Here is a 26,883-nt window from a genome sequence, read left to right as displayed (position 1 = left end):
CCAGAGGCATCAGGGAAAAAGCCCAAACCTACAGAGCAATCTATTGCAAACCCATCCTGGAATCGTTATCTCTCTTCTTAAAAATGAAAAACTTACAGCAGGAGGACTGCTTGTTGCTCTCCTGTGGTCTCAAAACTTCATTTTTGGCTCTGTTTAATAGCCTTTCATTTTCTGCTCTCAATACTACAAAAAAAAAAAGACCTATTTACTGGTGATAATTAGTAAGAATAATACTTGCATTTACAATATGCTTTTCGTAGATTCTTTTTTGTCCTGGTGAGTGAACTAAAACACGTTACCTGCAAGTACACAGTAATTTCACAATTATAAGCCGCACCATGTTGACTAAAATTTTGGTCCGAACCCAAAGTGCGGCTTATAATCAAGTGCGGCTTATATATGAACAAAGAACAAAAAGTTGCTGTTTTAGTTTGGAGGACAGGTATCTGCTGAGAAAGGCAGGCGCTTCTCTTTGAAATGAAGAAGGTAAACCGCTTCCCTCCAAATTATTATAATTTTGAAATCAAGGGGCTTTCAGGCAAAGATATGGGAATTAGGAATAAGAGTTCTTTACTAGGGAAATTAAAATAGAAATACAGTACTACAAAGAGACAAACTCCAAACCCTGAAAAAGTCAGGGTACAATCTGACACCCCGTCAGGCAGGGTATTGGTAGCAGTCCCATTCAATGGTGGCTGCATCCTCCTACAGTGACAGATGTGGTTCAGTTGAAGCAGTGCTCCTGCAGAAGGTGCAGTTTCCCTCTGGAGGTCCAGTGGTGATGTGGAGAAATCCGGTTTTCTTCTGGAGTCCAGTGGAGAAAGGGGCTACCTTAGTGTCCCAAAATCTCTGTTTTAATCTTGGTAAGAAATGTTGGGTCCTTCCCCCTGGCTGGAGCAACTTCCAATGGGATGAAGTAATTTTTTCAGTCACACAGTGGGACTCAGTGGGCCATTAGCAGAAAATGACTCCCTGGGGAAGGATGGGGTGTGAAAAGATAAAGAACGTTACCCTGCCTGGTTTTAATGGATGGCCCATTAGCGGAATATCTGCCGTTGAGATAAGGATCACTGCCCCCACCCTCAACAGATGGTGATAGAATAGATACCTTTTATCACACTCTGTATTGTAACGTGCGGCTTATAATCAGGTGCGGCTTATGTATGGACAAAGAATGAAAAGTTGCTGGCACCCGGAAGTGCGGCTTATACTCAGTGCGGCTTATAATCGTGAAATTACTGTGTATGACCTTGTTTGCATTGTGAGTTGTGTTTTTAAACAGAAAAACTACAGAATCATGGATGGGATTAGGCCTGGCTGTGTTTTTGAGCATCTCAACAAATGAGATTGGTTTCAAGAGACAGTTACAGCTACAATTCCCCTGATGGTGAAACCCCATTAGAAGATGTAAAGGACCTCTTTGGTTACTGCAGCTGCAGTACATTCAGTAGGAAGAGCAGACCAAGCTTGTGTAGCAGTGCATCTGTTACTGCATTAGTTGCCCATGACCATTTGCTCTCCCTCCATAGCAGTTTTTCCCTCTGTGTGTTGGCACCTACAGCCAGCCAGTTAGACCAGTAACTTTCAGTCTCACTTCCTATTCCTTCCTTTTTCCTTTGCCATTACTGAGCAAGGTGCCTAATACAGTCCAAATGCCTTGCTCTCTCAGTGAGATTTGTAATACCAGGAGTGACAGGGTTACAGCCTAGGAGTTTTTAAAATACAAACCTGTTGGTAACTTAAAGGAAAATAGGTGTAAGGCAGATTCAAAAAAACAAATACTTTAAAAGAAATTGGGAATGTAATTTTTCAATTTTAGTGTGACCTGACTGATTACAGCTTAAATAATAAGTACAACTAAATCCTGTGATGACCCACTTAATCCAATCCGCTCAGATCAGTAGAGAAGTGAGTATGTAGTGCCTCACCTCTAGAGAGGCAGACTGACCACCTGCAACATATCCCTGTTGGGAATTTATCTGTTACTGAGCTGCTGTTTGCCCAGATTAACACATTTGTTAGGACCTCTACCAAATGTGGCTATGAGCATTGCTTTGCAGCATAAAACACTATTCTCCTGAAGAACTGCCATGTTGTTATGAAAACTGGCTTGTGGAAGGACTAGCAAACACTCATATTCTTCTCTCCTTGGTCTGGGTTGCCAGAAGTATAATTTCCTTCATGTTATAGAGGAGGAAATTATGTTGGGAAAGAGGGAGACTACTGCAGGAAGTTGGTGGCAGAGGCTTGAACAAAGCCTGGATTTTGTGGTGTTGAAGCATCTCACCTGAATGCTCAGTGTATTTCTGCCAGAGATGGCAAAGTGGTGGTCCAGGTTCTGTAGGACACTTGAAATCTTCAGCCCTGCCTCAAAGGAAGCTGACATCTGTCCTACAGACCATGAGGAAAAAACAGCATTTTCCTTTTGCAGTGTTGCTGCATATAGGGTATAGAATCTCTCACTTGGGGGTCAATAGAAGGCATGACTTTGAATGTCAAGATTAGTACTAAGTGTCATATTTTTATGTATTTAACTACCAAATTAGGGGGAAAATGTATATAAAATACACTTAGGTGTAAACTAACAATAGTGCAAGTTACAAATATGCACGTGATTCAAAGGAAACTTACTCCAGGATCATCTTTTCTCTACTATTACTTCCTTTTGTCAGATGTCCTTTGCCTCAACTTCGGATTTTGTCAAGGTATTCTAAAAGCTCACTTCTGAAAAAATGTGTTTTAAAAATAGTCTAGGTTATCTGCAGTCTGGACTGTGTAATCATCCATCCATGTATTATCACATAACAGCTGCTGGATCTTGCTCTGCCTATTGATGATTTGCAGTGGGGTTTCCTTTTCACAGTGCAGCAAATCCCTTGGAAGTTGAGCATGCTGTGGTTGGAGACCTTAGCCTTTACTATAAAAAAACTAATAATATTTCCCATCTGTCACCTGTGTGACTGCAGCAATTTCAGCTTGGATGGGCTTGAGTGAGACAGGAGGTGCTGATTTTGGGATGGCAGCTCTGAAGGTGCAGGTGTTGTCAGCCCTACCAGTGAGGCAAACATCTGCAGCTCGCACTGCTGGGGCCCTGCACCTTCACCAGCAGCGAAGTGCAGAGTCAGAGGGAATGCACCGGCCAGGCACACACCTACAGGCATCTGTGTATGGCCTTGTGATCGGTAGGAACTAACAATGATTTGGAGACCATTTTTTGTAATCTCCCAACATACTTCTTGATGTATTTTGCCAGAGAAGAAACCTTCCTAGTCTGAAGTATCTTGTCTGTGCTGCTTAGGATTCTCTTATTTATTGAAATTTCCAATCCTTTTTACTCCAACTTATGTTAGACGATAGTAATTTTTTAACCTGAATAAATGCAGCATCTATTTCATAGCAACTTTCTCCCGACAGTTCCTTATTTTTATTGCACTTGAAAACAAATCCACTCATCCAATGTGCTCAGCATTAGATTCACTGGTCTTTTTGCAGTCAGGGTATTTTATCTTTCCCTTCAACCCATTTGCAGCCCCTTCTTTCTGCCAGTATCAAGTGAGATACTTTTGGAATTGCTGGACTTTAAAACATCACGTTTCATTTTGTGGCTGCAGCAATTTTCTTCCCTAACTATTTGACTGTAAATAAATGGTGAACAGAAGTTGGTATTTTAGAAAAGAAAAAAAGTAATGTTGAAATAGGAGATTGCAGAGGAACTCTAAGTTGAGAAATAATAATAGGTATAATACCTCTTTCCTAGCAGCCTTTTGATCTTTTCCTTCTTGATAATTTGTGCTTTGTGTTATAAATTCCCTGGGAAATTAACAATAGGCACCATAACAGTGACACCTAATCAAAAAGCCCTTGTGAAAAGGATTTTTCTGAAAGGGTGAGCAACTACATGTGGGCCATCTCAAGCAGTGGCATTGTTTTAAAGAAATAAGGTGAGGTTTTTGTCCACTATACCTAGATGCATATTTGCACAGCGTTTGCAAAAGCATCACACTGAATTTTTTTCACCAACCAGTGTCATGGCTCACAGGGCTCTGTGAGAACAAAAGGATATGACCATGCTTTCACTACCAGTGGTATCTCAGCAAATGGAAAGAAGATAGGCCCTTTTGTTGTAAAGCAAAGTATTATTAAAGCTAAAAGGACAACAGAGGGAAAATACCCATACCTCAGCAGCATAGCTGGCATGAAACTTTTATTCAAGGCTCGTGATTCTGAGTGGGTGAACTCAATTAATTATAAATGGTTCAGCTGTGTAAACAGGAGATCGGCTGTGTGTTGTGAAGACACAGAAGTCTCTTTTCTTCTGTTTAATTAATATTTACAACACCTATGCGGCTAAGTCTTTGGTGTACTAAGAAAAAACCTCAAAGCACACTGTTTTTCAGAACAACTGAACTTTGGGAAATTTTGGTCACTGGGTAATTACAGTGCAGGGCTGTTAATCTCACTCTGTATTTAATAGAGTAAGAAGTATTTAAAGTTAAATATTGTTTGTTGCGCTACATTTCCTTTCTGTAAAGAAGGAAGAAAGTAATGTGGAAAAGAATAAAATGTTTTCAAGATGGTGAAACCAGGAAATGGTGTGCCAAAGATGTCAAGCTTCACTGCATTGTTATCATGCTTTGACTGTCTTCTGCCTTCAGCAGTTACAGTGCCAAAACTCAGGTGCAACTGTCCTTATTTTCACCTCACACTGAGCAGATCTTTTACATGCCTTGCAAATAAAACCAGATAATTCCAAGATGAAGGAAGATGTGCATGCCTCCCCTTGTGTTGCTTTGTTGTACATTTGCCTTGATTTTAATGCCACAGCCTGAACTACTGGCCTTCATTTTGGTCTTCCATATTTTAAAAATTATTTTCTTCCAAAACTGTCTGCAGGCAGTTCTGCTCTGAGTTAGAGTCGAAAAAGGGAAGAGTATGAATTGTCATACTTGCCATTGTGTCCCTCATGACACACATACACCACTACCACCTGTCTAAGAGAGTATCACAATATCTCTCCTCTTGTTCTTCTTTGTGAGCTCTTATTTCAGTCAAAAGGAGTGTTTTGATGACTTCTTTGTACTATGTGTGTTTGTACTATGACAGCAATAAACAGTCTTTGTTGTATGATGCATAATTCCCTTAGTCACTCAAAATTAGTTCTTTAATTTGATGATTAGAAGTAGCAGCAAAGAAGAATAACATGCTTAGTGTAGTGGGTAACTGAAACCATTTGAACATTAGAAAGCTGCTTCTACAAGCATTTTGAATGTTCATTCCACCATCATCTTAAATTGACCATTTTTTGCTTCATTTTCATGGAAATATTAAGCTAAAATGTATTCAGATATGAGTAAAGACAAAGAATGTGTGCTTATTGAATTATGATAAGGGTATTAAAATAGAAAAGCAGCCTTTATTATGGTATTGCAGGTAATAATGCTAAGGTCTTGGATTGTTTTTTACATCAAGTGCAAAGGATTTTTTTTGGGTAACAGTCACATCTTGTTGCTTAAGGCCTTGATTGCCAGACTCTCTTTGTGTACTGCTTGACACATGCTTGACTGGCTGTAATAGCTCCCAATCAGTGAGAACACTCAATTTTAACATTGCATGGTCTGGCTGGTAAAAACATGAATTGTTGTTCTAAGGCATTCTTATAGTGACTGGGCAGATCTGAGGAAAGTGAATAGATAGAGCTTCTGACAGGCAGAGTTGGCAGAGTAATGAGAAAGGAGGTAATGTGTCAGAGGAACTGGGGGAATGGTGAACACTAGGGTGGTTTTTTTGGCACTGATCTTAAAAGGTAATTTTCTTGGGAAAAAAAAGAAAGACTGACTCAAGGGAATGTTCTGATTCCAAGGTGAAATTCAGTTATGCTTCTCAGACTGCGATTAAAGACCAGCTCAAGAAGTGCCATAGCAGGTGCTACTGATGTAAATGAAAAGATGAATCGTCCCTGATTTCCTCCCTAATTGGCTAGGTTTGGAGTAGCAAGGTATCCCTTTTCATGTTGTCCTCTGCTGTCACAAAGCAATTTCAGGGCAAGGTTATGGTTTATGCCTCCCTAAATACTAATTGTTGATCATAAAGCCACTGTGATTTTCTGCTTCTGTAAATCCAAAGGTATACCCAATTTTTGAGATCAAGGAGAATGAAACAGAGAGGGCTGTGTTTGAGGCACTTGGCTTCTGAAGTTCATGCATTATCTCTTGCTCAAGGCTGTGCCTGAAGGCATAATCCAGTCATATGTATTTAATTAAGACTTTAAACTACAATTGCCATGATAAAAGCAAAGAGCTGATGGTTCACAGGCATCTCCTCTATGAGGCAGTTAACTTAAGGCAGACATAATACCTGAAAGCCTAGGTGCTATATTGCAATAGGGGCCATTGATAAGAACTCGCTCCATCTGGGACACCCCAGTGGCTGCACATCCAAGTGAAGAGAGGGGAGAGGTCCTGAGCTCTGCCCATCCCTTCTCTTTTGGGGAGCTGTGCATTACTGTACAGAGTTTCTACTTTTGTCATCTCTGAGTCACCTTCAGAGTGCCTCTGATGGCACTCAGAACAAAACTCAGGATGTCAGTATATACTAATTTTCTGTTTATCTTGTGGTTTAATATATATTGATGTAAATTAAAACACAGATTCACAGTTCATATTATTTCCCTGAATATGTCAGTGACTCTAATGTAGCTAAGAGGCCACTACTACAGTGAAATAGATGGCTTTCTACATGGGAGGCAGAAAGAGCTCATTTCCAGGTGTGCTGAAGGTATAGATATTTTTTGTCTATTATTCAATTTGATAAAGAACTGTTGAGTCCATTGCAACCAAGATGATGAGCCATTTTAAAACAAAAATGTTGTAATTGTTGCATTTCAGAAGTAATTTTAAATCATCTCCCTTAAGATGAGCCATGGTTTAGGTTTTGCCTGCAATGTTGATTATCATACAACGTTCATGAGTGCTAAGAACCAGAGAGCAAACTTTAGGCATGTTATTGAGTTAATATGGACTCAACAATCACATAGTTAAAGTACTTTGATAATCACAAGTTTTTCTCAAATAAATTACTTGCTTGCTAATGCTTATGATGAAAAAGTCATCCTTAAGCTGATTTACATAAAAATATTAGATGCCTGTAGGCTACAGAATTTCATTAAAGTCTCAGTTTTAGTTCAGCCCTCATAATTTGCTGTTTGCAGTGACTAAAATATATCTCTCAAAGAACCTTTCCTTCTCCTAATGAAATACAGGCAAGTTGTTAGAACCCTCCCATTCCCAACTCTCCTTCACCTAAACTGCTGCCTATCAGTCTTTTCTTTACAACAGTCCATAAAGGCAGAGCAGATAGATATCACTGTTGGATAAACTGTAAATAAATAGATTAAATTCTTGCCTTTTCTGGGCTTATCCTGCTGTCCTTATGAATATGAAAGAAATAGTTATGTTGGTTTAAATGGGATGAGAGATGACTCAGTGCCACCAACAGTAAGGCTGTGTCCTTGTCTTTTTCTGCCCCCAGTCCCCTCCCCCACTCCCCATCTGAAGATAATTTTAGGAGGAAATTATTATTTTCAAGACTGTGAACTGTCTGAGCAAAAAATGTCAAGTTCACTACTCTCATTACACAGTAAAATTTAAGAACTGGGGTAATAGTTGCAGAACATGTGCCAACACAAACTGCAGACTCTCTTCCCAGCTACAAAAGGGCTAGAATAACTTTTTGTTACTGTGTTTAGCATCTTTAACCACTGTGTGGGCACTGGTATCCTTTCACTGACCTTTCCTGTGATGGCTATCTGTGAAAGCTTTGGCTTTCTACTCTGCCTCACTCAACCTGCCTCGACTCCAGCTGTCAATTTCAATGCCAGATTTACCGGGCACTTCATGATATGGACCCTTGTCCATGATGAACTGGGCTATCATGAAGGATATTGGACAGCTGCAGGTTTTAATGCATTCCAACTCCTGCCTGTCTGGAGAGAGGTTTAACCAGCAGACTGACCTTAGATCTCATTGCCATCCTCCTGTTGTTTAATTGGGAGCTTGAACACACGAGCCCCTGTACATGCTTTGTGTTCCCGCTATGAAGGCAGCTGGCGGAGCTCATTTGTTCTAGCAAGACTGAAACAGTGCTCGGCTACCTGCTCCCCTCAGATCCTTCTCTACTCAGGCCTGGGTGCACCACAAATCACAGTGTTTTTTTCTTCACCATTTTACCTGGTTTTGTCCTTGCTCCTGTTTCCCACCCTCTGCTCGTAATACCCGCCAGCCTCCTCTGTCTCTTCCTTCAAGGGGGGCAAATTGAGAGTGGATTCATACTCTCTTTCATGCTACTTGGATACTGGGGAGATACCCAGAGATGCAGTCCTCCTGTTTCCAGATGGGGCACAGCCAGGGGAAACTTAGATCTGTATTGCAGAAAAAACCTGTTTTACTGCCAGTTTGGATCATACTCAGCACAGCTAGGATTTCCTGGGCATTTAGATGGTAAAATCAAAGATATCTCAAATGAGCATATCAAACTGAATTTTTTAGAGAGGCTTATAAGCTAGATGAATTTTAATGTACTTTTACAGGATCACAAGGAGACATGGAGCAGAATTCACTATATTAAGCACATATTAACCGGGGGGTAAAAAAATGGTCTTCAGAAATTTTTCATGGGTAAAAACACCATGGTTTTTCCTTATCCTCAGCTACAAATTTCTGGATGAAATTTTCTTGTTGTACCTTTCTGTAGATACAAGGCAAACATCCAGCACACAAAATTTTATTCCAAATGTATGTGTATTTGAAAATGTAGAATCATCTGAAAACAAGGTTTATAATGAAAAATGTCAAACAACTTTCATCATCAGCAATGCTGGATGTACTGCCTGCATGGAGAAATGCATAAAAGTGCTGAAATGTGTAAGCACACATCCATTCCAGCTGCTAGCACTCTTTAGTAATGAGTCTTGCCAATAGGACAGCATTTATGAGGGCAGCATATAAGCAGCAGCCTATTAAAATGAGATCTGTATGTTTTCCCTGGACAGCAGTTTACAGAGCCACTTTGTTGTATCTGTCCTGCAGTAGAAACTCCTAGATGCCTTTATTTTCATAAGGCAGACGTGGTGTGATTTTGACTTGGGGTCAGGAGTCCGCACCTGAAAATCTTCCCAGTGCAGTCATGGGTAAGCAGATACATGTCACTTCCTATGAACAGCATAGTAACAGAAGTGGATTGTACAAAGCTACACTCAAAATCAGTGTAAGTATGGAGCTTGCAACACTGAGGGCTCAAACAGGTAAAGTTAGGACAGAGGAGATTGGACCACTGAATATGAAGATTTGTGACTGCACATTTGTTATTAGTGTGGTAATTTCCCTTATACTACTGTTGTCATGGCAGGTAGCTGCTGAATCAAATTATCAAGCAATGGAAATAAAAGTGAAAGTCAATAGGGAAGAGTATCTGCACATCAACAGAACAAAGAAACAATGATATAATAATTGATAATAATCAGCTCTACTGTTACAAAGGAGATAACTCCAGCCCTCAGTGTGCAACCCTTGGGAAGCCACAGTCTGTGCAACAACTTCTGAAGATTAAAGAAAATACTAAGATCATCTTATCTGTTCTTCAAATATCAGTTACAGCTACAAATACTGAAATATATTATTGGTGCAGAATTAAGGTTATTTGAATGTTCTAACTGTGCATTTCTGTACTTGACAAGTGTGGATTTTTGGCTTAAGTTAAAACTTGATTAGAAACTTTCTGAGTATTCTACTCCTGGTTTTTGAGCTATTAGAATTTCCTTGCAAATATTTATGCCTCAGATTTCTGATATGTATGTACTGGTCAGTTTTAATTCTGGCTCCAGATGCTTCTTTCTTGCTGGGAAACATTATAGTTATCTAAAACGTGAAACTGTAAAATCTCAAGTCTTGCAGTTTCTCCAAAGAAGCCTGTTAAGTGTTTGTGCACATTTTAGAGCAGGGCAAGGGAAAAGTCATCAGAAAATTGGAAGAAATTCTGCAACAGGGATTAAAGAAACACATCTGTTTAGATCTTGTTTGGTAACTAAACTGTTAGTTGTCTAAAATCTGAGGCGCTTTTGGAAAGCCATAGGTGGTTGTGATACTAAACAAATAGTGTGAGCAGATGCAGTCCACAGCTTAAGGAAACACATGGTCCATAGGCAGCTGAGTAATAAACCAGTTTGATGGCTGTGTAGTGTCACCATTGCATGTTGGAGGCAGCCAGTGCCTGGAACAGGCAGTTTTTCTGATAGAGCACCAGAAATAAGAGCCATTGTTTGCGTGGGGCAGCAGCAGACCTACATGATGGAAATAAAGAGTACCATGTATCAATATTGTAAATACAAATTAGATCTGACAGTAATAACTTTACCTTTTATCTTCATTATGAGTATTAATTCTTTGCTGACAGGGCAGGTACAATATCATTACAAACTACCTAAATTTATCTGAAAACTATTGATGCTTAGGAAAAGACTCGTGCTACTGCAAGAATGCTGGGTTTCACCTCTTTGTGTTGCACAATTTACCTGCTCTCTACACTTCCAGTGATATTTGTAAAGAGGAGATGTGCACTGGAGGCAGCAGCAGGTAGAGAAGCGGGGGGTCAGGAATGAGAGGTGGACATGATGTGTACACCAGGTTTCACAGGTACCTGCTGATACAGTTTATACATTATGCCGCTCCATGCTGCCTGAAGGTCTCAGTGTCTCTTTCTTTCTTCTTCAACTTTGACTTTCTTACTCTTTCCCTACCTACCTTCCCTTGCTTTGTTTCCTCTTCCCTGCCTTTTTTTCCTTTAGTGTCTCCTAGTCTTGTTTACACAGTAGTGTAGTCTCTCTGCTTTCTCCCCTGTCCCATTCTGTGCAGTGATTTTGTTATAATCTCAATCCTCTCCTCTCAAGCACATTGCTTAGTCTCTTAATTCTGCATATAAATGCTTTTAATCTCTCTGTTTTGGCTTCCTATTGTAATTCCTTGTCCAGCCTTTTTCATATACCTCTCCCAGTTTCCCCATTGTATTCAAACAATTCTCCCCCTCCATTGACTCATAGTCTTCATTTTAATAGAAGCTGTCTCCACGTCTAGAGATCACCATGGCTACTTTAATTCAGGATGGTCCCACAGCAATTCGATTGTAACACAGCATCATATATTTGTTTATTCCACTTCTGGCTCCACTCTAGGGAAAACTTTATTACTCATAACTTAATTGTTTTGCTGTCTGATTTGGTTCACTTGGTTCCCAACCACTTACCAGAGACAGCTACCTTTTCATTACTGGTTTTGACACCTTTCATTTTTTTATGCACAATGTTTGCCCAAAAGAGCAACAACAGCTCTTTTGGTAATAGATTGGATTGATCAAATATGACTCAGTTTTTAAGACTGGCATTAACCTTCCCTGAAGGTTTTTACAGCAGTGAGAAATGCCTACCTAATGCCTAGTCACCTCAGCTATTTAATTGAAACAAAAATGTCAGGGGAGTAAAACACAACAAACTTGTTGAAGTGTCCCAGGTGCATCTCACACTCCTAGCAAACATTGATGCAAACATCTAGCAAACAGATGATACTTCCTGCTTCCCCCAAAGAATATAGTTTCCTTGAAATACTTATTAGAGTGTTCTGGGGTTTTTTTAGCTCAACAAGAGAAACTGTGTAATCTTGGCAGAGCATTTTTTTTATATTTTAAAGAATAAATCCACCTTTAAGTGAAAACTAAGCCTCTGAGATCAGGTTGACCTTAGTAAACAAGGAACAGATAATTAATTATAAGATCAAGTAAACTTTTGAGAAGACATTTAGGGCAGTTTTAACAACTCTGAAAGAATGAGGAAAGTAGTAGGAATGGAAGTATTTTAGAGGGAAAGAGTATCAAATAAACCAACAGGAAAAATAACACTGACAGAAAAGTGGCTGGATGATGGGAACTAGGAGACCACTTGGAGGCTTTCAACATTCAGTACCTCCAGTTGCAATTCATTAGTAGACCCTACTAGATTTTATCTCCTCTCACTTCAGTTTCATAAGGAATCAAGTGTTTTCAGGGGCTGGATGGTTGCAGAGGCAGTGTAAACTATAGCCTGAGTAATGTCTAGTTGGTAAATTAATGTTCCAGTTAATTTGCAAAACTGATTTGGTAACTGAGATAACTCAGGGCTTTGATTGTGAAATTATTTTTGTGAAATTAATTTTTTTTTCTTGTGAGAGGGATGAAGCCCTATGGCAAAATTTCTCTTGCAAAAGTCAAACTTCTCAGTGCTTTCTTCTGAAAGTGGTCTCTGTGGTACCCAGGGATGAAGTACATGTCAGTTCCCCTCCCTTCCTCATAACCCGTGTGCCCCACAAGGTGCTTGGTGCAAGGAGGAAAACAATCACCCATCTTGTTGCCTGGTTCTGATTATCTTACCTTGCTGTGCCTTGGGGGCCTTCCTTTGAGTCAGCCGTATTTTTCATGCGTCTGTAATAGTTACAGGGGTGAATCTGAGCATACAACTGGTGATTTTCTTATTTATACCATTGCAGCAGATGGCTGTAACACAGCCAGTGTATAATGGTGTCATGGCTCAACCCCAGCTACCATCCATGTCCCACACAGCCACTTGTTCACTCCCCCCCAGTGGGATCGGGAAGAGAATTGGAAGGGTAAAAACCAGAAAACTCATGGGCTGAGATAAAGACAGTTTAGTAGGGGAAGCAAAAGCTGTGTGCACAAACAAAGCAAAAGAAGGAATTCTATAACCACTTTCCATGGGCAGGCAAGTGTTCAACCATCTCCGGGAGAGCAGGGCCCCATCACATGCAATGGCTGTTTGGGAAGACAAACATCATCACTCCAAACATCCCCCCTTTCATCCTTGTTCCCTCCACTTTATATACTGAGTGTGATGTCCTGTGGTCTGGAATATCCCTTTGGTCTGTTTGGGTCACCTGTCCCTGATGTGTCTCTTCCCTCTTGTCTATGCACACCCAGTCTAATCCACAGTATGGCAGTGCACAAAGCAGAAAAGTCCTTGACTCTGTGTGAGCTCTGCCCAGCAACAACAAAAACATCTTTATATTATCAACCCTGTGTTCAGCACAAATCCAAAACATAGCCCCATACCAACCACTGTGAAGCAAATTACTCCAGCCAAAAGTGGGACAAATGCAGATACCAAGCCTGGTGTAAAGGGAGTACAATGCTCTTTTGTTCTCTATCCATGTGAATTGCTGAGTAGTTTGGTAGTTGCCACAGGCATGACTATTTCAGAACATCTTTAGGCATCTCATCTCTTGGAAGATTTACCAGTTTCACTGACATTTTTGCTAATTGAAAGAAAAATTTAACCTCATTACTTCCTGACTTTAACATCATGACTTCATTGCTGGGTCCAGTGATCTCTAAATAATTAGAGATGAAAATAACGATGGCACACATTTATTTATAACTGGAGATTAAATGGACAACGCCTGCTCTGACCTATGCACTCTGCCATGTAACTAGGGCAGCAGGACAGAGTTAAATGGTCTCTTTTATTTCAAAACAAGCTAATCTACAAGACTACTATCCAGACAGTCTTTGTAATTACATATTATTTACAAATGCCAGCTGGATAATATTCAGGTTAATTTATATCAGTGCCTTAACTAATACTTGTAGTGCTTTCTGCTCATCTGCAGAGGCAGTGGTACCAAGCCCACAGGTTTCTGCATCTGTTTTGGAAATGTCTCAGAGATGATTCAGGAATGCAAGAGCAATCTTCAGATGGATTAAAGTGTTAGGACTCTGTTGAAGTGAAAATCATGGCACCAGCAATGTTATTTGGAAAGAATGGTTCATGGCCAAAAAACGGTCAGTTGGATCGTAATGGCATTTTTACACATAAAGAACTTGTGCATAATTTTTCAAGCTTTATACTTGCTAAAGTTTCATCTCTCCATTGAAAATATATATTGCATAATATTTTCAATCTGAAAACAATATGAGCAAAAGGGGGAGGGAGGAATCTAGAAAAAAGAAAATGTTGTTCCCCTGAAGCTTCTAAAGCAATTTCTCAACCTATGAAGGCCTCCATAAGACATTTTCTTGCAGGTCTGTTCTCTGAATGAAACCTTTGATGTTCATTAATCACCTCCTCTACCACTCATTGATGAATGGCTCCAGCTGTGCCACTATTTTGGATTGGGTGTGACACTTGTATCTCTTTCGAGTTGCTTTCTTGCTGTTTGCACCTGTATGTGGGCAGCTTGGTTGCAAATTAAATTAGAAATAGTAGTGTGAAACTGAGAGGAATCTGTAATAACCTGTAAAAACCAAAAATGTTTTTTCCAAATATATATTCAGTAATCTTAGTTGTCCTTTGTTCTTGAAAGTGGTACTAATATCCAGATTAACAACATATGGATATATTTCCTCCTTATTTTCTCTCTAATTCTTTTAGTTTAATTAAATGGATTATTTTAAAACTTTCCCGATGCACATGGTAACTGATTTCCTACTTGTCAACCTATGACAAGATTTCCTGCTGTGGGGTCTGAACATTGTCATACAAGCTAATACCTGAAGTTATATTTTATTAACTGTAAAAGTTAATTTATTTTAAAAGCTTCACTTTATTCTAGCTCTCAATGTTCCATGCAAACTGTAGCTAAAAATCTCCAGGGGAGAAGAAAATTAAGATTTGAATAATTGGTGAGAACTGCATGTTTTAGCTATTGTGATATCCTCAGCTTTTGCTGTCCTCTCAGTGAGTAAAGGAGTTAGCTGCTGAACTGTTAAAAGTCCTGTAGAGAAAATTACAATGTGAAAATACAATCTGGTCTTGCAGTTTTTCTGTCCCATAGGCTCATCCAGATTTTGTTGCTGCCAAAAGGAAACAACTGCTGCTCCCAGGTGCAACAACAGGATTGCTTGCTCAGCTGCACTGACACTTCCAGTAAATCTCTTGAAGCTGCAGAATTTCATTTGGGGGTATAGTTATGAATTCAACCCCAGGATGGGCCCTGCAGCCCCTCATGGAGGTGCTGAAGGACTCTATGTTCTGTTCCAATTCTTGTGGAATGCTGTGAAGTAAATGGGCCATGTGTACACATTGTGGATATAGTGGGAGAGGCTGTATTTCAGTGTATGAGTAGAAATGTGCACCTGGTCATCTGGTGAAGAACAGGCTGTGGGGAAATATGGTGACAGATTAGGTGCACTGGCATTGTGCTTCTCATCAATGGATTGTGCATTCCTGCAGCACCCCTTAGGTTAGAGGACTGGGAAGTCACCTGAAAGCAAGTAGTGCTCAAACTACTTGGGAACATCAGCTCTTTGCTTTTCATTTCCAAAGTGATGTGTGAAAGTTGGGAAGGCTTTACACTTCTAAAATAATTTTGTCTTTCAAAAAATACCAGGATTTCTCTTTCCACCTGTGTTCCTGTGCAGGTATCAGGGTAAGCAATTCAGGCCTGTGGTTTTGAGGGTCTCCACTGCTTTTCATGTCCCAGGTTTTGCTTCCACCTGGAGTGCTACATGGTTGTTTCTTGGATCTACAAACAGCAGATCACAGCATCATAATCTGTGGTTGCAGTCTCAGCTCTTAGCATTTTTTGTAACAGCTGAAGGGAATTGAGTAATTTTGTTATTGGTATTAAAACTGCAATCCAATTTGTATGTTAAAACAGGTAAATGGCATTTTTAAATTGTTTTCATACATAGGCACTGTAATTAGAGTGAGTGTTTTTGTGGCTCTGCTGGCAAAGGTCAGTGTTTTCCTGAGCTACAGCTGCAGCTGCAAAGCAAGGTCTTAAGGAAAATCTTGGAACAGATGAACATTTCCATATCATTATCTATCCAGTTAAAACTAGAAGATGTGAAAGCTAGTTTTATTTAAACAGGCATTTTTCAAATCCCACAAACACACCTGTTACATATGTTACACTGTGTAATGCTGGGTCCCCATTGTATGTAGGCACATACCAGGCCAGTTAACATCTAGTTTACTGTGGAAGAAAATTCTTGCATGCCAGCCAGCAGGTCAGGATGAGCTCCAGCAAGTCACCAGTTCCAGGCAGGTAGGCAAATAGCAGCAGTTTGCATCTGTTCGTAGTCACAGAAGCTGGCTGGAACTCTTTCCTTCTTGTAGCAGAGAAGAAAGTGGGTTGTGAGGGGCTGATTAACAAAAAGCTGTTTTCACTTCTCTGCCTTGATACAGTTACTGAGATGAGTTTCCCTCAATATTATTTATTTGAATGTCAATGAATGTTGCAAAAAGCAGTGCTATGAGTGTCAAAAATCATGACCTTTCCCATGTTACTTGCCTAATTAAAATCTTTAGAAGTCAGTGGAAATACACTAAGGCAGTCTGGTGGTACTCTGCTATTCCTGAAAATGCTTTAATGTAGTAACTGGTAGAGCAGTTAATCTATGGAGATCTACATCCTTGCCCTGACCAAGGCCAGAACAAATTGGCACACTGAAACCTATCAATGAGCAGCTATGCAATCTTGTCCTTGAGGAAGTTTCTCAATTTCTCTGCACATTTGTGCTTGGTATGTCTGAACAGGGAAGATTTATATGTCCCTACTTTTTTTCTTCCTGAAGGATGCTAAACAGGTGCTATAAGGTCTGTCTGTGGTAACTTCTGCTCAGAAGAGGTTTGGATTTTAACCGTTTTAAATCCATGAACCAAACATTAAATTTCACCGTGGCAAAGGGGAAAATCAGAGGCAGGAGGTGTCCTGTTGTGCCATCCAGCCAGAATGAACCATTTGCAATTTAACTGCTTGCCAGCCTCGTGCCTGTGAGCTGCAGCTGATCATGCAGATTATCCTTGGGAGTTTTTCTAATCCTAAATATCCCTTTTGGGTTGTTTTTTTTTAGCTGAAACAAAGATCTGCTTCAAGTACTACCATGGTGTGAGTGGGGCACTTCGAGCCACGACTCCAAGTGTGACAGTGAAAAACAACGCAGCTCCTGTAAGTTATGCTAACATTTTATTTTTTCCATGGATATTCCATTGTCACGGTGCTATACTTTGCTTTCCCTGCCTGCTTTATATATCTTTATGCCAAAACCAAACATAGTGTTTGCTCTTCATTGTGTTGTAGTCCAGAGAAATGGGTAGTCTTTCCATGAAGATGTGGGTTTGTATGCCAAGAGAATGTAGATTGAGTTCTGAATTTGTCACTGATTACCTCTCTGATTTGGGGCAAGTCCCACATCCTGGATGTATCTTGTTCTGTAAAATTGTCTTCTCTTTGCTGGGTGTTGTGAGATTTGTGTGATACCCCTAGAGGATTTGGGATCCTTGGAAAGTAAATACAGTAAGTGTCCAGAAATGGAGAAGATTTTCCTCTTTTAAATAATTTTTTCAAAATGAGCATTTTCACAGTGTCTCTGAGTTCCAGGAACAAGCACACTGTGACATGCCCCCATCAGTGGTAAGAAGTGGACACTCAGGACCTGATCTGTCAAAGGACTGAACATCATTTTTGACAGATTGAGGCTTCACTGAGAACAATTTTGATTTGCTAGAGCCTAGCAAAGCTCTGTGGCTTATATAGCTCTAAAAAGCTATATATCTTGTGTGGTACTGGGAAATTTTATCACCCTGAGAGTGAAACATCTTTCAGAAGCCCACAAAGAGACTTGATGCCCTCCAAAGCTTGCCTGGCTTTGCTGACAGTGTTTCACTGCCTGCCAGGCTTGGCAGAGACCTGCATGAGCTGAGGAGTTGTATTCCAACCAGCATAAGAAAAAGAGTAGTTCGGATATTGTTTAGTCTGGAAGATGGGTTCAGAAAAGAACAGGAAAGAACTGTCTTACCTGTGGGCGTATGTAGGTTTCAGTGGACATCACTGAATTTTTAGAGGTTTTTTTTTTTTGGTGGTGTTTGTTTTTGTTGCTTTTTTTTGTTGCTTTTTTGTGTGGGTTTTTGACTGTTTTTTTTCCTAGTCCAAAGTTAGTATTTCTAGAAAGGCTGAAAAGTCTCCCATGCTGTGTGTTGGCTGCATCTGATTCCACCAGAGACAGAAAGGATTCATTTTCTCACCCTTGAGCCATGAAAAGACTTTTAGTTGTTTCTCTTTGCCTTCTTTTGATGCACAAGGTAGCTGCAAACTAGATGCTGGGTAGGGGCTGCTGGCACAACCTTTAGGACTAAAAAGGCATTCATGTCTTGTTGCACCTTTCTGATGTACTCAGGGTGAAGCCATTCATGAGTTTTAGTGCCTGGAGAGTTTCCTTCAGCTGTCTTCAGAAGAACATTAGGATGCAGCCTTGGACATCTTCATTCTGAGGGATGCTGAAAAGTTCTTTTTAGCCTGTAGTGCCTCATGTCTTGTTGCCCCTGGACTTCTTGCTGATTTCCCAGTTGTTGTAATTTTGCTGGGATAATGTCTATTGTTGATTTAGTCCTTGTCTTCTTGAAAGGTAAGCCAGCCAACCAAGGCAATAAATACCAGTAGACTGGGAGATTAGAATTTGTTTTTCCATTATTCCCATCCATGCCTTAGACCTGAGTTGGAGCCAACTGCCCAAATTTTGTATTTCTAGTATGGAAGAGTTACTCTTTCATTATTAAGTATCAGCAGTATGTATGAAATTAGTAGAAGAATGTCTGAGGACCCGTGCCTTTGTAATATGCAAATATGTAATCTCTCCAAGTTTTTTAGCTGAGACCTTTATATACACATTTATGTATTATGGGAAATAAACAGCCATTCACTTTCAGCCAAAGCAGGACTTGTGTTTAAAAGAAAATCCTCTTCATGTAGTACTCATGGTCTTCATAGAAATCAGATGAGCACTGCCTGTTATGACCTTTAGTTAAGTATACTGTACACAACTAAAAATCCAAAATATGATCAAAAGTGGTATCAGATAATGGTTCTCTATTTGAGGACACAACCAGTGTCCTTGGAAATGGCATTCTTTTTCTATAATCTTCTTATTTTTCCTGCCTTTCTGGGTTTCAAAATAGCCTCCGTGGTTTTTTGCAGACCAGAGAGGCCAGCAGCATTGTAAGTACAGCATCTTTTTGTCTTTTTTTCTTCCTTGTTTTGCTGCATGACTTACTTGGTGAATTCTAAGGCAAATGCTAAGTGAAGACAACAAAAGCAAGGGAATGGCAGCAAAGGTTGTGCATTATGAACTTGGATGGACCCTTCTGTATGAGTGCAAAGCGGAGGAAAAAGTGCCTTAGATTTGAAAACTCCTTCAGTGTTTGGAGAAAAATACTGGGCCAAGTCATGCCTGTGTGAAGGCTTTCAGCAAATGTGATGCTCCAAATTCTAGTCCCAGCTGACACCATCAGATTCTTTCTCCATCTGTCTCTCTGTAGTACATGTCCAACCTTTATTACTAAAATATTTGAATGTTTTATATCATCCTGTACCATTGGCAAGTGATGTTACTCACACTACACGGCTAGGGAAGGGGATAATAAAGGATCTGCCCAACTCTTTTCTTGGTACTTGTGGGCCTCTGCAGTAGCATCTGCTGGGGGTTGGATATTACCATGCAAAGTGCAGACATTATCTCTACAGCTGCAACACTCACCTTTGACTGTGATTTCACTCTTTTGTGCAGTTAAGGGTCGTGACAGTCTAGCACCATGCCTGTATCTTATCTGAGGTCCCTGACACTCCTTACCCCAGTGAGACTTTACAAATTGGGCCCTTCTTAATGGAAGGGGATGCATCAAATTCCTCAGTTGTTTTCATTTCTCCAGTGGTTCAGAGCACTGCCCCATGATGCAAGCCATGGCATTTCTTACAGTACCAACAAAAGCCGTGGTCTTCCAACCACTGTGGCCTCAGTGCAGAGAGGGCCTCTACTGCTCAGAGGAAGCTTTCTTCAGACCTTGAGGCAGCTTCCTGCACATCCTTTCTGCTGAAAAAAGCCATCCTGCTTAGAAATTTACCCTCTATTGCAGCCAGTAGGAGTTTCAGCAGTGGCTGATGGACCTAAGTATATTAGAAAAAGTAGTTTTACAGGGAGATTATCTCACTGAGGATCCTACTGTGGGTGTCGAGACTGAAGTTTTTTGAAACCAAGGAGAGTTTTGCCATTTTAATAACAGTGTCATAATTTCACTGACTCTTAGGCTGTCAGTAGGGGCACAGAGGAAAGGAGGCTTTGTCTTTTTGACATCAGCAAACCTTTTTTTTGGCACAGCTTAGGAAAAGGTCCAGAGCAGGTGTCCTTTGAGAAGCAGCATTTGGGGACGGGTGACCTTCTGGGGACAGTGTTTTTACTGCTAGCACTAACTCATCTGCAGCTGATGCCAGAGCCAAGTGGGTTCTATCCAAGCCTCCAAGCATGTGGTAGCTTCTGCATCGGGGCAGCAGCTGGCATATTGGCTGCTTGGTGTGTGTCCTGTCAACAAGTCTGAAAACACTGGTTACCAGCAGTATCCTAGCATCACAACTAAAAACAACAACAAAAAAAACACCCTCCATTGTCTGTCTGACTGCAGTTTGCTGCATCTGAAAAGGGAAAAGAAGCTGGAAGTAGCATGCTGGGGGCTGTAAGCAGTTACCATTCTTGTTCACATGCTGCTGAGACCATCTTTAACTGGCAGTTGAAAGGAATCCCGCTTCCAAAGGGGAAAAAAAAGCTGCTGAGTAAGTTGGATGTCTTTGTATAGCACCAGTGGTGCTTTAGGCTGAATAGTGTCTCACATTTCTTGTCTTATGAATGTTCTGCTCCATTTGAGTTTATCTCCTTACGCTATAACCTAGTTATTAGAGCTGCCTTGCCTGCTGATTATGATGCCCTGCAGTTCGTTTGTTGGTGAAAAGTCCTGTCACATTTTATTGCCTGTGAATCATCAAGCTTGAATATCTGGGAATAAGGGCTGTGCACTTTGGCCAATTCATATATAGCAGAAGCTTAAATGTGAATTTGGGGCAGCAGATAGGCCTGGGGGTAATGACAGTAAAAAAGAGCACCTACAATTGTAGAAAAAAAGGAAAGGAACATCCTGGCTGACTCCTTTTTTCTGGACTAGTGGAAAGCAGTGTTGCTTGTGCACAGGAATTTATACTACTGAAGCATAAACATTACCATGGTATGGATGTGCAGACAGTTTTCTCAGTAGAAAAGAACATTTTCACAACCTCTGGAATGTTCCTGTATTTGTTACTCTTCATTTATTTATAATATTGTCACCACTGATTCAACTTTACATCAGACTTTGTAGAAAGAAAGACATGTTACAGTAGTTAATTCTAGCAATAGAGAAGTGTTATATTGTTAATATAAAAATTATTCAGCCTGAACAAGGTTTTCTTGCAGTAAAATAAAACTGGCATGAGAACAGTATGCAGAAGGAAGAAGAGGTTTTTTCCCTGAGAGTTTATAGCCTAAAAAGATAAATTGGATACATCACAATTAAAAGACAGTAAGTGGAGAATCAATGGTTTAGCCTCAGGACAAATGTCTTTACTAAATTGGGAGCATTCACTCCTGTGTATTAGATGCAGAGAACCTCAGCTGATTGAACCTTTGGAGCTTTTTATGCCACTGTTTCTGTCTCACAGATCATGGTGGGACTCATCAGATACATTTAGATTATGGGGAAAGCTGTGTAAATTGGAGCTGATTATTGAAAGAGACCCTCTCTGTGCTGTGTTTGTGGGTACGTGCTGCCTCAGCTGGGTTTCCCATAGCAGGAATTACTGCTTGATAAGCAGCTGCTGTTTGGTGGTGACTGATCATTCCTGAGGACTTCCTGCTGTAAATATTTGCATTAGGTGCTGTCACGTCAGAGCGTAGGCTGCTGAGGAGTGTTTGATAATGAAGGATTCTGCTTCATTTCTGTGCATGTGCTGCAAGATGGGATTTTATGAGAGTGTTCACGTAAAAGCAGCTGTATCTCATTCTATTGGAAGGCTGGATTTTAAAATCTCACCTGTGTCTTCTTTTTCACTTCATGTCTGATTCTGTGATAAGTGAGTTTTAAAGCTGTCCGTGTTTCTAGGACATTGCTGTGGAACAAATGTAACAGTCTGATTTGGAGGGTGTAGGTGTAATTATACTTCAACAGACAGCAAATAAAAAAAGATTTTATGGAAAACACAACATGAGGCTGCTGCAATTAATCACAGAAAAGAATGCAAGCCAGGTGTGGATGATACAATTTCTCCAAAGCCATCTTCCCCTGGCCCTTGGAATTTGCTGTAATAGATAAGATATCCTAGATACCAAGGCTGAGCCAGATGCCTTAGGAATTTGGTCACTCTCCTAACACTTCGGAAGATAATTGGTTAGAAATTAGGTTGTTCAATTGGTTAGTTTCTGTTCTTTGTATAAACTTCTATTGGTTGTAGTTGGATCCTTCCTGAACCTATAAATATAGGTGTCTGCCCTTTGTTCTGAGAGAATCCTGCCTGACCCCCTTTCGCATGAAATAAACTCATGTGGAAATCGTCAAGCGTGGCCTCCGGTCTTTCTCAGGTGATGAAATATGGGTTTCTGAGAGATAGCTACGTGTTAGCACTCTCCGGTCCTGACAAATACCAAGAGGGACCGAAAAAGAGAAAAACTTATAGCCAGGTACATCTTTAACAAGTGTAAGCAGTGTACCTTGAAAGGCTCAGCTTTATAGGGAGGGAAGCAGCACCTCTCTGGAAGCTATGGGTTTGCGCAAAAGTGAGCAAGAGATTACCCTTTCCTTATCTTGAGCTGAGAAGTAGCCAGAGCTCCCCCAGCTGCAGCTGCATTCTAATACAAGGCAAGGAACAGCCTTGTTAGTACCACCAATGTTCTGTATGCATCTCCCTCTCTTACCTGCAAAGGTAAGTCATTCAGGAATGGAAAAAAAATCAAGCCAAAATTAGAAGGGGAAATGACTGGAAATATTCACTCAGCTGGAAAGAAGCAGTCAAATAAAAAGTTCTCTTTGCCAGCATATGGTCCCTTTCCAATGTAAAAGGGCACCTAGCAGAAAATATATATGCTACGAAACAATTGCTGAAAGAGAGTGGATTCCCCAATTAACTATTTGAGGTGAATAATTCTGAAAAAGTAGCTGATCCGTAAACAGTGGAAGGAAAAGTGACCTGTGTGGGTTTCACATCTGTTGGAAGTACCTGCCCATTTTGGGTTGTCTCTGACACAGGAGTCCTTTCACAACAGCAGCCGTGCTGTCCACACCCTGCCTGTATGTATGTGCTCATACATTGCCACTGGTGTAGGCTAACATCATGAAGTGGTCTAACATGAAGACACAAGTCTTTGAATTCAAAGAAATTATTACACTGACTGGAGAGTTGTTTTAGCATTTGAATAGACAGTTCAGTATGTCCTTGGTTTTCCACAGGCATTCAAGGAGCAGTTTTTGAAATTGTGTGCAAATTAACGTTATGGTGTCTGGAGTTAGGAAGCTGTCATAGTTCACAGAAGCTGATCAGAGAAGTTTAGTAGTACCTCTTAGAAGGGCATCAACAAAGATTTGATGTACGTAGTGAACACTAGCTCTTTCATGTTACAAAGTCCTGTCTGCATTCATTGTATACTTCCTTGAAAAGTTCTAGAGAAAGGATACACCAGCCATTTCAGTGGCTACAGCTAACATGTATTCAGAGGGAAGAATTTGACCCCACTAACTACATAATATAAGGGAATGATTTTTGGTACAAGAGCAACTCTCAGCATGCTTCTTACAGCTGAAAAATGTAATTAACTAATTTTTTCACTTCCATGTTGTTTCATTATAAGACCACAGTAGTGTTTTACAGCCTGATTTGGTCATACTCAGTTCCTGTTCAAGCATACTTACTCCCATGAGCAGCCTCTTAATACTTGCACAGTTGAGCCCTTAGTTCAGTGTAATTACATTTTTGGTTATGCTTTTCTATATCCTAATTTTCACTGATTCAAAGAATTTGAAGGTTAATGACATGTCCAAATTAATTTTCATTGCCACCTCAGTAACATAGACTCTTTTCCAGTATCCAGTTATATAATGTCTATTGTATTTACACTGCAATTACCCTGTCATGTAGCAAGCACTTCAGTTGTATGAATTAGTGGAGTTGGAAAGCGTAACCAGGATGTAATTGGTCTTCCAACTGCAGCATAACTATAGTCGCTGTGTTATAAATAATAACCTTTTTTTTCCTTTTAGTTTCCCTACTCTCATTTTAAATAGGGATGGTTGAGATTTTCTTTAAATATTAAGAAAACTGATTTGTAATGGAGGTCTCTCCTGAGTGCAGTTTAATAATACTTGCTTTTACAGTTCCAATTTAGTAAAGGTGTGGAGCATGTACTGAAACCCTACTAACTTTACCGGAAATGTTTAATTATTTTCCTTCAAATTGGCAGTATCTTTCAAAACAGAATAGAACTGCAATCAGGTCACTTGCATTTTCATTATGACAGGTTTCAGATGTGTCAGTGGCTAAAGTAAGAAATTATCCAGATCCATCCTCCTGGTGGCTTTTTTCTCTATCTTGTTATTGACTTTTCAGCTTGGTGTGGTTGAAACTCCTATTACCATTCATTCATAGATTTACACCCTTTTTGAGAGGTAAGTACTCCTAATTTATTATCTAACAAGCACAAATTGAGCAGGAGAGGTACATACAATTTTCTCAGTGAACATTGATTTCCTGAGCAGCAGCCCATAACTCTCAATATGCAGGTATGTGTGTTTTTATTGTTCCACCCCAGGAGGAATGTTTCTGCTTTCCAGCACACAGATGTTTGCATATTTAAATGTTTTTTAATTTGCAGTCTTCATAATTTCCTGATTCATCCGTATGAAAGACATGTTATTTTATCATTTTAATGGACTTGCAAACACATGTACCTAAAATTAGTCTTGGCATCATAAAATCAGAATGGATTGGAAAAAACTTTATGCAACAAATGCTCCCAAAATACTTCTCAGTGTTTTTTCTGCCTAAATCCATCTGCTTATTTCACACAGATCTTCAAGAGGTGCATATCTAGGAGAGAAGGGGAAAAGCTTCTTGTATGGTGCATGTGGGATGTGAAGCAGCAGTTGAGCAGGGATCAGTGCTGTGCCTCTCTGGAATGCGCTGCTTGTCACTGAGGAGGTGCTGGCCGTGCTGCCTTGGGACAATCCTCATGGAGTGCTGTGTCAAGCAGCAACCCTGCACATACTGCTGCATTGACAACCAGTGCTCTTTTGCATCCTGTGGTGAATCCAGGTAGTATATGACAGCATGGAGGAACTAGGCCTTTATATCAAATGTATCCCTGGCAGAGTACCAGGCACATGAAGCAGGGAAAGGCTGTGTGCCTGTACAGGCAGGCAGAGTGACTGGGGCAGGTGTCCTGTTCAGTGCACTGAGGAGTGGAATACTGTGGAGTGAAAGTTGTGGAGGTCTTGACATTGTCGTCTTTAGTCCTCTTTTACCTACTGCAAGCATGCTTAAATTCCTCGTAGCTTCACATAATATGTGTTGCTGTAGACATAGCTGCAATGGATTTAAACAGGGGAGAGGTGACATAAGAAAAAGATGGCATCTTTTAATTACAATAATTTCACGATTATAAGCTGCACCTAATTATAAGCCACACTTCCGGGTGTCGGCAACATTTTGTTCTTTGTCCATATATAAGCCGCACCGGATTATAAACCACACTTTCGTTCGCAGCGAGGATGCTTGCGCAACACAGTAACCAATTTGTAACAATCACACAATTGCGGGTTTTACTGGCAGGTGCTCAGTTTGCAAGCTCCACTCCCCCTGCGGTACCAGTGGGACCCCCCGCCTTCCCCCGCACTGCGGGGCCCCTGCAGTGCCGGACGGAACACCTGCCTTCCCCTGCGCCATGGTGCCAGCGGGACGGAGCCCCCGCCTTCCCCCGCCACGCAACAGAGTAACCAGTTTGTAACAATTGTGCAATCGCAGGTTTTACTGGCAGGTGCTCAATTCATGAGCTCGGCTCGGCCCACGGCTCGCACTTCCACGTTGGGAAATTTCTGAACTTTGTTCATATATTGGCCGCTCCTGAGTGTAATCCGCTCTTCTGGGTTGGGACCAAAATTTTAGTCAAAATGGTGCGGCTTATAATTGCGAAATTACTGTAAGTAAAATAATTCTGTAAGTGTTCATCCATCAGACTTTTTCCTATTGTGGTAGTCCAAATGTGAAGTTCTGCAGATTTAAAGCAGAGTAGGACAGAGCAAAAACCAGGGTTAATGCTACCATTTGCAGGCTCCATTAAATTGTTGTCCATTTCTTGCCCTCTCATGGACTCTACCTAAGCAGCACTAATTGTACTGAGCCATCCCCAGGTATCACTGGCTACAGCCTAATCTTCACTGTGCAGGTCAGTTGCACCAATTTTGGGCTTCTCCCTGTTGTCCTAATTTCTTGGTATGTGCTGTTTCAAAGAAAACACTTGGGTCAAATTTAACCTTACTGGGCATCTGATACTGTATGAACTTCTAAGTGGCAGATTTAGAATGGTTTAATTAGCAGACTTATAATACAGCACAAAGTTGAAGTGAAGAAATAAAAAGCATGACAGGTGGGAACTGGAGTGATTTGATTTCAGCTACACCAAGATCATTACACAAGCCATTTATTTGTTAATGGGTTCAATAAGAGTCTGGTATTTCCCAGTGACTTGCTTGTCTCTTGTTACAGTCACATAATAGCCATAGTAATATCTGCACATCATATTGCTCCCTTCTGTGGTTTAGTAAATTATGGAGAGATCAGCAACTGTTCAGCACACTGCACTGGTGTAATGACCCTTGCTTTGGCCTTTTGCATTTTTAGATACTCTCTCCTGCATCTGGTCAGAATAATGAAAAACAATGCAGTCTCTGACACTACATAGTGGATCTGAGGGCAGATATTTTAGTTTTTGAAGGGGGAAGGAAAGAAG

General features: G+C 40.5%; 1 protein-coding gene across 8 annotated transcripts in view; it reads left to right on the top strand.

The window, feature by feature from the left end:
- Positions 1–26,883, top strand: part of HECW1 (HECT, C2 and WW domain containing E3 ubiquitin protein ligase 1) — a 282,485-nt gene that overhangs the window by 125,856 nt on the left and 129,746 nt on the right. For all 8 annotated transcript variants that reach the window (XM_033069763.1, XM_033069756.2, XM_033069719.2 and 5 more), the window contains one exon: positions 16,888–16,982. In XM_033069763.1, the coding sequence (XP_032925654.1) occupies positions 16,888–16,982 (95 nt within the window). The remainder of the gene's footprint in view (positions 1–16,887; positions 16,983–26,883) is intronic.

The sequence above is a fragment of the Catharus ustulatus genome, chromosome 1 (genome assembly GCF_009819885.2).
Source record: "Catharus ustulatus isolate bCatUst1 chromosome 1, bCatUst1.pri.v2, whole genome shotgun sequence".
Lineage (NCBI taxonomy): Eukaryota > Metazoa > Chordata > Aves > Passeriformes > Turdidae > Catharus > Catharus ustulatus.
The sequence above is the reverse complement of the archived record's forward strand: the minus strand, read 5'-3'. Positions and strand labels throughout refer to the sequence as shown.